This window comes from Balaenoptera ricei, chromosome 13, assembly GCF_028023285.1.
Source record: "Balaenoptera ricei isolate mBalRic1 chromosome 13, mBalRic1.hap2, whole genome shotgun sequence".
Taxonomy (NCBI): domain Eukaryota; kingdom Metazoa; phylum Chordata; class Mammalia; order Artiodactyla; family Balaenopteridae; genus Balaenoptera; species Balaenoptera ricei.
The window spans coordinates 84,597,546-84,608,552 of NC_082651.1; the positions used below are offsets into that span (position 1 = coordinate 84,597,546).

The following is an 11,007-nucleotide window of genomic DNA, read 5'->3' on the forward strand; positions in this document are numbered from 1 at the left end:
ACTTGTAGTTTGTGAGGATTAGTCAGCATGGATGTTAAGAGCTAAGTAGTTTTTGTCTGTGTTAACGCTAGTATGGGTTTACTTTTGTTTGGGTCTTATTTAATAAACATTTGTAAAACAAGCATTGCATTCCAAGTTCTACATATCTTTTTCCCTTCTTTGTAAAATAGTTCGAGTTCGGAGAAAATCAAGGCGGCGATCACAGTGGGGTAAAGGAATTATTAAGAAAAGGAAAGTCAATAATTTAAAAAAAGATGACGAGGACACCAAATTTGCTGACTATGAGAATCATATGGAGGACAGGAAATTGCTAGAAAATGGAGAGTTTGAGGTAAGCACTGACTGCCATGAAGAAAATGGAGAGGAGACTGGAGACTTATCTATGACCAATGATGAATCATCGTGTGACATCATGGACATGGACCAGGGGCAGAGGCTTAACAACGGAGCGGGCACAAAAGAGAACTTTGCATCTACTGAAGAGGAAAGTTCAAATGAGTCTCTACTCGTCAACAGCAGCAGTTCTCTAAATCCAGAACAGACATCTAGGAAAGAGTCTTTCCTTAAAGGAAGCTGTCTAAACGGTGAGGTCTCCACTGACAGTTTTGAAGGAATACCACTTCTGGAGTGTCAGAATGGCAAAGCTGAAGTAGTTTCTTTCTGTAGTAGTGGAGACAAATGTAGTTCTGAACAAAAGAATCTTCTGGAGGACCAGTCAAAAGAAAAACCAGAAACTTCAAATGAAAATCATGGAGATGATCCTGAGAAACTAGAGGCAGTGGAATGTAGCAATAATGAGAAGTTCGAACCTGGCCCTGATGTGGAGGTTAAAGATGCAGAACTGGATAAAGAAGGTAGAGCTGATGTTTTAAAATTTTTCCTGAAGGTTTTAACTCCAGAGTTAATTAAGTGCATATTTTATCTGGCCCCCAGTAGCAATAGTTGATAAATAATTATACCCCTTTGAGACTCTGTTGCAGTTTTCACCCCTTTCCCTAGAAAAGTGTACACATGCATAATAAATTTTGGTGAGTGTCTCAGAGGGTTTGTGGTCCAGAATGCATTGCTTACCTGGCTGCTTCCTCTTCTGCCTCCCACCTGATTATCACCCCTGTCCTAATGGATGTACGACTAAAAGCTGAGTAGATCCACAAGTGTTAAGAAGATGGATTTCTAACAGAAGGATTGTTGGGGTGGGGTGGGGGTGGGTGAGAAGACTTGGATACTGTAGCAGTATGGTATAGTAAAGTCATATAAACCCACATTAAATTACCACTCCTGTTCATTATAATCATGTGACTCTGAGCTAGTTGCTTATATTCTCCAACCCTGTGTCCTTTATCTTCTAAATTAAACTTCAGAATGGTGTCACTGCAGGGATTATATAAGTCATGTATATTAATCGCCTCTCCTGGTACCTGGCACATACTAAGGTATCTTCATGCCAGGCAGTCACTGTTAGTTGAATCTGAGGGATGTTTCGTCTAGGAGACTCTTATCTATACGACCAGTGGTGGAAGAAAGCAGCAGAATCCTCACTGTCAAGGTTACTTTATTCTCGCAGAGTCAGAGCACTCTGCCCACTCCTGACTTGCTTTGGGTATATGATTCTTTTAAGAAGCAGCGGAAAGGGGGAGTTGAGGGTTTCTGGCCCCGCTTTGTTGTTTATCATTATTCTTTAGCCCATAGTGAGATGGGGTGATTTAGAGATCTACTCTGCTCAGTGTACTGAATTTCCTTCCCAAATAAGCACTCTTCTTATACCAGGTTATCTTGAAATTGTATCATGCTCTCTTAAATTGTGTGGAGTGTATAGTGTTAGCCTGGGATTTGGGCTATGTGAGAAAAGTTTTCTAATGCCGGTTTTTTGAGCCCTCCAGTAGAATTAGAGAGTAGGATGGTATTATTCAAAGTCTTAGAATTCTTTTAATGGATAAAGAGAGAGGTACGGTTCTTAAATGCTGCCTGTTGAGAATTTTTCTTTTTCTCCAATATTTAATAATAGCAAGCAATTTTAAGAGCATTATTTATCCTGGGCTATCATATAGACAGAACTTAAAAAAATGTGTTGAAGCTAGAGTTAAGTAATGAATGGGACAGAGTGGGAAAAATGGAGAGATTCCTGTTATGAGGCAGAGTGGGTGGGGAGGAGAAGTTCTTTTTAATGCTAGTTCACTATGAGATTTTAGTAAGCTTGCAGAAAAGGTTTAAATGAATATTATGTTCAACTGGTGATCTAAAAGCTTTAAAGATATTTGTTGTGTAAAAGCTTTACTGGAAGCTTTCATTTGTAACTGTCAGGGCAATGTAACCTAGTGTAGTGGTTCCTAATTCAGGTTCTTGGGCCTCTAGAAGTCCATGGATATAATAATGAGGATCCGTATGGTCTTAACAAAACTCCTAGCATATATTAATTGAACTATAAATAAAGGCTTTCACTCTAAAGGCTTTCTGAAATATAAAATTTCTCTGGTATATCAGGGTATATGTTTTTGAAGGCAACATTTTGGTTCTTTTATTATTTATCTATATAGCAGGCATTGAGGAAAAGGAATTGTTTAAAGACTTGGGACTAAGAGGACTAATGCAGGAGGGAGGAGGGAGGAGGAAGGGTCTCCTTAGTGGCTCTGAGCATGGACCAGGTCCTGTATCAAGTTCTGAAACAGTCCAAGTTTGTCCTTGTGTTCCTCCCCCCTCGGCCTCCTCTAAGAGTGCTACTGCTTAGGGAGCGCAAGGCTTGATGGTTTACCTGCCCTCCCTACCCATCACAGTGCCGGGCGCTGTCAGGTTATACACAGCGACCTCACAGTTTCTGTTTTTTTCAGTGTGGCTGGTCTCAGCAAGATGTTGAGAGGAAAGTAATTAGATTATACTAATTCACTCTAAGGTAGTAGGGAAGGACACTAGACCTTTTGCATTTTTAATGGGTTTATATTTTTAAGAGAAAATTTTGTGTAACACAGGCAGTATAACAGAGAAAAGTAAGACATTTCAGGCAATGTTGAAGAAAATGTTTTGCATTGGGAGGCAAATATGAGGCAGGTTGGCCTCACTTTGTGTTAGTATCTGCTTTTCTAGGTTGCTTCCTTTCTTCTAGTTCTGAGAGCTCCAAATTTTAAAATGATTATCATACAGAGAATGAAGACAGTTTATAAGTTACTGTTTAGAGCTGAAGATTACTCTTATCTTCCTTTTAGGGGATATGTTTGTTAAGATGATATTCTGGTATGACGGCTTTCGTAGTTGTGGTCTAGTTCTCTTTAATCTGGGATGCTTAGTCTTACCCCCCTCAAAAAAATCATTTATTATTTAAAGAATTACACCCTTATTCCAAAAGGATTTGTGGTGGGTAAAAGAATGTATAATTGTTTGTCTGATTTTTCTTAACTTTTATTTGCTGCAGTGCTTTTTTTTTTTTTTTTTTTTTTTTCAATTGTAGGTGCTTCTAAAGTAAAGAAATATCGTAAGTTAATTTTAGAGCAGGCAAAAACAACAAGCCTGGAACTGGTTCCAGAAGAGCCATCTGAGCCTGTGCCACCTCTTATAGTTGATCATGAGAGATTGAAGGTAAGCTTAGCTCTTCCCAGGCAGTTTTAAATGAATGGAAATAAAGCTAGTTTTGATAATCTTTTGCTTTAACGGAATATAAGTACTTTAGGGCTTCTAATGAAAAAGAGTTGTGTGTGTTTTGAGGGGTTTAGAAATATGAGAATGTTCTTGGTAATAAACTAAGCCCTGGAATCTTCTAAACTCAGGTGTCACTATTACACCATAGCATGTGGTGTCTGTTGCCTAGCATTTGAGTGGAACCGTTTCAGTTTGAACAATGAAATCAAATTTCATTTTATTCTTTTTTCTTTTAATTTTTCTTAGAAATTGCTTGATTTGTTGGTAGATAAAAGCAACAATCTGGCAGTTGATCAACTTGAGAGATTATATTCTCTTCTTAGTCAGTGCATCTACCGTCACCGTAAAGATTATGACAAATCACGACTTACAGAGGTGAGTGCTTATTAGTTCATCTGTGGAATAAACAAATATGTGCTTTTACTTGTCCCAAAGAAAAGAGGAAAAAAAAAGTTATTTTAGTCTAAATCTTTCACCAAGTAACTGAAGAGTGGTTTGAAGATTTTAAGATTAGAAGAATCATTAAGAGTTACAAAAATATACTCCCGGTACCATTTTGTCTCAGGACAGAAGTAATCTGGGATTCTTTGTTTATCAAAACAGAGATTCATGGTTGGCAGATACACAGGTGAGCATGTCACAGCTCTCCCCTCCCTTACTTATCACTGACGTGACCGATTAAGCATATCACTTGGGCCTATTGAATGTGAGCATGGCCTCACGGTCCGTGTTACCACTGCTCCCTAGGCAGCCACTGCTGGTTAAAAGGAGTTGGCATGGGCCATGAGACTTACTGGCCACCCTATTAATGATTGGAAGAGAACTTAGAAGTCATCTCATTTAATCAGATCCAGTCCTGTGAAATAACCACATGAAGGAGTGGTTGTCCTTGCGCTTAGACACTTTAGAGGTGAACCATTCGCTTTCTGGACAACTCTGGGCCATAAGAAAGTTTTTTATAAATACGAGCTTATATCTCTATTCATATAATTGACATGATTAAGTCACACTTCTTTTTGAGGTCATCTGAGCAAATAAAATAAGACAAAAGTCTCTGCTCTCAAGAAGTATTTCTAGTAAAAGATTTGTGTGTAGAGGATGTGATTATTTTGCATGTGTAATAAAGAATATAAGCATACCTTGCTTTATTGCACTGTGCAGATATTGCGTTCTTTGCAAATTGAAGGTTTGTGTCAACACCGCCATTTTCCAGCAGCATTTGCTCGCTTCGTGCTTCTGTGTTAACATTTTGGTAATTCTTGCAATATTTCAGACATTTTCATTATTGTATTTGTTATGGTGATCTGTGATTAGTGATTTTTTAAAAATAAATTTATTTATTTATTTATTTATTTACTTATTTATGGCTGTGTTGGTTTTTTGTTGCTGCCCGCGGGCTTTCTCTAGCTGCGGCGAGCGGGGGCTACTCTTCGTTGCAGTGCGCGGGCTTCTCATTGCAGTGGCTTCTCTTGTCACAGAGCACGGGCTCTAGGTGCGCGGGCTTCAGTAGTTGTGGCCCGTGGGCTCCAGTAGTTGTGGCTCACGGGCTCTAGAGTGTAGGCTCAGTAGTTGTGTCGCATGGGCTTAGTTGCTCTGTGGCATGTGGGATCTTCCTGGACCAGGGCTCGAACCCATGTCCCCTGCATTGGCAGGTGGATTCTTAACCACTGTGCCACCAGGGAAGTCCCTGTGATTAGTGATCTTTGATGTTATTGCAAAAAGATTACGACTTGCTGAAGGCCCAGATGATGGTTAGCATTTTTTTAAGAAATTTTTTAAAGCATTTTTAAAATTAAGGTGTATATACATTGTTCTTTAGACATAATGCCATTACACAGTATAGTGTAAACATAACTTTTATATGCACCGGGAAACTAAATAATTTGTATGATTTACTTTATTTGCTTTCGTCTGGAACGTAACATCTCAGGGGTATGCCTGTATTGGACTTGAATCAAAGCAAGAGAGCATTTAAAAGTTACTTTGTAATCACATTTTTATGAGTCACATTTTTACGAATCTATACTGACCTTATACAATATATAGAAATAACAGAAATAAAAACGTCACCCATATCCCACCAGTTAGAGGAAACTAATCAGCGTTAATCTTTTAGAATATCTTCCATCCTTTAAAAATGTCTAGATGTACATAATGTGTATAAAAGTGTGAATATATATTTAAAAATTGGGATAGTATTGGATATTGTATTTTATAACAGAACTTTTCTCCTACTCAGTAACATGATGAAACATTTAGCAGAAGTAATTTTGGTCATTTATAAGAACTTTTTGATCAAATGATAATCTGTTAGTATGGCCTGTTCTGTAGAGAGGTAGGATATAATTTCTTTGGAGGTGTTTAAAGATGGAAGGGAAAACCAAATGTCTTAGTTTTTTTTTTAAAATTAATTTATTTATTTTTGGCTGCGTTGGGTCTTCGTTTCTGTGCGAGGGCTTTCTCTAGTTGCGGCAAGTGGGGGCCACTCTTCATCGCGGTGCACGGGCCTCTCACTGTCGTGACCTCTCTTGTTGCGGAGCACAGGCTCCAGACGCGCAGGCTCAGTAGTTGTGGCTCACGGGCCCAGTTGCTCTGCGGCATGTGGGATCTTCCCAGACCAGGGCTCAAACCCGTGTCCCCTGCATTGGCAGGTGGATTCTCAACCACTGCACCACCAGGGAAGCCCTTAGATGTATTTGACATTTGCCCATCTGAATGTAATGTGTGGGGTAGAGTTCTTTACTTTTTAAAAATTCTAGAACTTCTTTGTTCACATGCTTGACATTTGATGTGCGTGAATGGATTGAATACTCTTCAGCAGTTGAAACATCTTGCAGTATGGGTCTTGGAACCCTGTAATCTAGGGGTCTCATTTAGGAGAGAAGGAATCTATAGCAGAATCACCAGTGAGTGGCATTCCTGGTGTTGATGGCATCGACTCTTTCTGGCTTTTTTTTTTTTTTTTTTTTTCTTTTTTAATTTCAGCTCTGATTGAAGTCAGTAGCACTGGGAGCAGGGTGCGTTCTACTTTGGGTACAAGTTTTATTATACTGAATACATTCATTTTGCTTTGGGAGTCAGTTGAATATAATGAGTCAGGAAGGGTGCAGGCTCTGGAGTGAGGCTACCTGTATTCAAATCCTGGCTGCTATTTTTAGCTGGCAGAGTGCTTATGCATGTCAATTTCTTAGTACCGCATCCGGCACAGTAAGTACTCACCGTTGCTGGCATCATCCTCATTAGCCTAAATGTAAAATAGGAGGCATTTGGAAGTGTCTAGGGCAGATAGCCTTACACAGTAGCTATGGTATTGTAATCAGGAATATATTTAAAGCTTAACTTTGTATCTAAAATTCTTTATCTAGAAAGTTAATTTGAAGTGAATTTTTCTGTAATGCTTTTGTCTTTCCTTTAATAGATAACGTGTACTTTTTTCCCCCCTTATAGGAGATGGAAAGAACAGTTCATATGTTTGAGACATTCCTATGAACCTTTCAAGAAGAGTGGTTTATCCTCTCCAATCTGCTCCTGCCAGAGCAGTCTTCTGAGCCATTCAATTTCAAATCGCACCAATTATGTGCAGAGCCTTGGTGTAAAGTGCTCTCTCACTCATTCTTTCTCTGTTGAATTTGGTGCTATTGTCTCAGGTACCTGAAACCAACCAGCCTACAAGAACCAAACAGAACTTCAGAAACATGTTGTATTTTCCACAAATAAAAAATACAACCCCACAGATTGGAGATTTTGGTGCTACAGAAACTGCTCTCACTTCTGCTCCTCTTTTTGTGCACTCTCTTTTGGAGACCTCTCTTAGGGAGCAGACCAGCAAACACGAGGAAACTGGATGGGGCAGTTCTAAGTGTGTTGAATTGTTTAAACAGTGGGCAACCTGTACCCCCCCCCGCCCCCCTTTTATCATATTTGTTTTTATTTTTTCTTCTGGGTAACGGACTGAAGCCTGTTTTAAAGTTGGCTATGGTATATTCTGGTGGGAAACTGAAGAAACTGGATAAAATTAGATTAGGCTCTTTAGAACTGCCTTTAATGTGCCTTTTTATTCGAGAAAGATAAGGCTAAACACAAGGATGGGCTTACTTGTAGCAAATGAATTAGAATGTTTTCTTTGGTCACAACCCTGAAAATAAGTTTTGATACTCTGTATCATTAAGAGGCAACCAGTGTTTTGGTATAAAATGCCTATCTTGTTTTCAAAACTCGATCAAGACAGTGGTTAAGCCACATAATATACTAAAATGGTAAGTTTTCCTGTATGGTCCGTTTCTGTTTAAGAAACATATAATAAAACAACAACAACAACAAATTCACAGGCCATCAAAAAACACACACCCTTTTTGGTATGGATGACAATGATGGTCAGAAAATAGAGTGACATTCTGTTTTCTTCTGTCAATGGCAGTTTAATAGTTATTCATGTTTGAGTTCCCCGAGAAGAATGATTTTCATGTATACTAAATTGTTACAGTTTTGGTTTAAAGCCAGGACTTGCCAAATGGACAGAAAAGAGAGGAATTTGTCAGAAGCTCCATAAAATTCATTTTCTATATGCATAGTTGCAAGTGAGCTCTGGTATGGTCCTTGAATAACAGTATTAATGTTTAAATCCCTTATCATAAGCTTACCTTCACAACTAATTCATTTTGATTGGAACCCGTTTTGCATCTTGTTAAGCGATTTCTGTGACTTGTACTTATCTAAAATTAATTATGGGTTACTAGTTTTACACAAACTTTCTACAAATTCAGAGACACAGTCTAGGCAGTTGCAAAGAGACAAAGGGAGTGCAGTGACATTTTTTATCAGATGATTTTTAAACAAAAAAGTAGAAAATTTTGACAAGTTTTCTTGGTATCTTCATTCATTATAGCTGTTAGCTGCAGGTGTGTCTTTACAATATATGCAACACATGTAGTTTGGGTTTTAATTAGAGCAAACGGTCTTGGACTACTGCAGAGATACTGAGCTACCTCAGCTTTTTGTATTTTAGTTACCAACAGTGTCTACAGAGTTCTGTATTCACTTTGCCACCGTTTACATGCTGAAGCTAAGGTACTTGTCTCCTCGTCTCTGGCTTTGTAGGGTGCTGGACGCCAGCGCAGAAAGCACACTTTGGCCAAGGCTACTGCAGTAATCTGAAGTGCTTCTTTGCATTTACATTAACATTTTATGCCTTCTAATTCTAGTTTAATTTTTAAATAATGCCACTTGTTTTCTTTATACCTAGGAAGTTTTCATAATATTCAGTTAGTCATATATAATTCAAGATACTACCCATGTAGACACACTGTATTTTAAGGTGGGCAAGTGCGATTAACGATGAACCAATTTTAAAGGGGAGGTTATTTGAAACCTCTAATTTGATTATTGGGAGGATTTTCATGCTTACTTTAGTATTTATTACCATCATACCAGTTCAAGCTATTTTACAGTCTAATACATTAGCATTTTGTATTTTGATGGAAATTGTTACAGAATTTAAAGATTTGATGAAATAAGATGTAGCAGATTTTTTGTAGCAAGTTTCTGGTAAAAGGGTTTTTTGCAAGTCTCAGGTTCTTGCTGCACTATTTTTCTTTAAATATTTATTCCAGTTACTCTAATTCAGAAGCATTCTGTTCAAGTAACAGCAGCACTTGTGAATGGAAAAAAAATGCATATGTTCTTAGTAGTTTACTAAATTTGTACAAGTTAATTAAGATCTTAGCCATCAGTGAGTTTGACAAGGGAAATTTATTTCTGTTTAGCATTAAAATGCTTCCAAAAGATCAAGTTTTTTAATTTTAACCTTGATATAGATGGAGAAATAGGAGGCAACCTCAGTATGATAGGAACTGCCACTTTGAACAGTTTAGGTCTTAAAGAGAAAGCCAATCTAATGCCAAGGGGAGAAAAATGAGGTGAAATTGTACCAACTCCTCTGGCCCCTTTCCCCCCACATACTATACCAGTTTTTCTTATTTTACAGATATCTGGTGGTTCTATAGTTTAAAGCAGCTTGTGAAATTATCCAAGTGGACTCAATTTTGTTTACCTTTCTGTAAGTTCTTAATTTTTGCCTTATAGCATTGGCAAAAATATGTACAAATTGACCTCTGTTCTTATTTCCTATTGTGAGCATTATAAATGATAAGCTCCTGTGTAAAACCTTGCTCTCAGATCACTAAAATATGTATCACGGCACAGCCCAACAATAGTTAATGCTCAGCTGTGGGGACCATAGGAGCCTTTCGAAGATGATGGAACCGCACTAGGGTTGAAACTGATGGCTGTGGAATTGTGTTTTTGAGCTTGAATCTCACCTGTGATTAATTTTTTTTGTTTGTTTTATGTCCTTTCGTGACTTGATTTTTCTCATATGCCAATGTATTTGTAGGTTTACTGGATTTTATTTTTAGGGAGTGGGGTGGTAAAATCTTCCCATTTTTTGATTAAGTTGGTTCAGCTATGGTGCTATTCGGTAGGTATCTTCAGTGTCAGGTCCCGTAGCTGAATGCCATTGTTATTATAATTATTATTTGTAATCACATTGTAAGCTTGAATTTGGACTTGTACCTACATCTTTTGTATTTTGTACATTTGGTTATTTAGACTTTGGGAGTCCTCTTTGGTTTCAGTCATGTATGTCTACTTTGCAGATTAAGTAGACTTCATCAACTATGGTCTGTTTTGGGTTTGTAGTTTAATTTAGAATTGTGTTAAGTTGATATTTTGCATCTGACTTCATTTTACATTAGTTTGAAATAAATTATTTAATTTTTGAATTCTGGAATTTTGAACATTTACTGTAATTTGTAATATAACTGCTGTGAAATACTTGAATAAAGATGACAAGAAAAACATGTCTTTCTTTAGCTTAATTATGATTACTGTTGGCTGCAAATGCAATGCTACTTTTCTAGCTGAACTCATTTTGTAGCTAGGGCGTATTGATGTTTATTAAGCACGCCAAAAATCTTGTTATATGATTCTTTTAGATTTTAGTAGCCCTCAGTATTTTTTATCTAAAAGTTTTTCTGTTGAGAAGGTGTGGTTTTAACTTCAGTTGAAGATTGTCTAAAAGTCGTTGTATAGAAGCAAATGGATTACTTCTGAAATTTGTTTTTCTAATTGGAAGACTATGCTACAATATATGATCAGGTAGTATGGTTCACTTATTCTATACTGTTTTCTCTTTGATCAGGTAGTTATCAGTGTATTTTGAACAATACATAGAATTTAAATGTGGAGAGAGATTTCATACCAGAATTTTGAGGGGCTTGTTGCTTTAAGCAAATAGAACGTTCTTGGCTTTAGATTGCCCATGTTTCTGCTGTCTGCCATGAGACACCTTTTCATGTCCCAAGATTAGTATACTAATCTTCC

The 11,007-nt window shown here is 37.5% G+C and overlaps 1 protein-coding gene across 2 annotated transcripts in view; it reads left to right on the forward strand.

The window, feature by feature from the left end:
• ATAD2B (ATPase family AAA domain containing 2B) overlaps nucleotides 1-10,406 on the forward strand; it is a 155,932-nt gene extending 145,526 nt beyond the window's left edge. For both annotated transcript variants that reach the window (XM_059893536.1, XM_059893537.1), the window contains exons 25-28: nucleotides 171-854; nucleotides 3,440-3,567; nucleotides 3,874-4,002; nucleotides 7,075-10,406. In XM_059893536.1, coding sequence (XP_059749519.1) covers nucleotides 171-854; nucleotides 3,440-3,567; nucleotides 3,874-4,002; nucleotides 7,075-7,116 — 983 coding nt within the window. In that variant the 3' untranslated portion in view covers nucleotides 7,117-10,406. The remainder of the gene's footprint in view (nucleotides 1-170; nucleotides 855-3,439; nucleotides 3,568-3,873; nucleotides 4,003-7,074) is intronic.
• The last annotated feature ends 601 nt before the right edge of the window (nucleotides 10,407-11,007 follow it).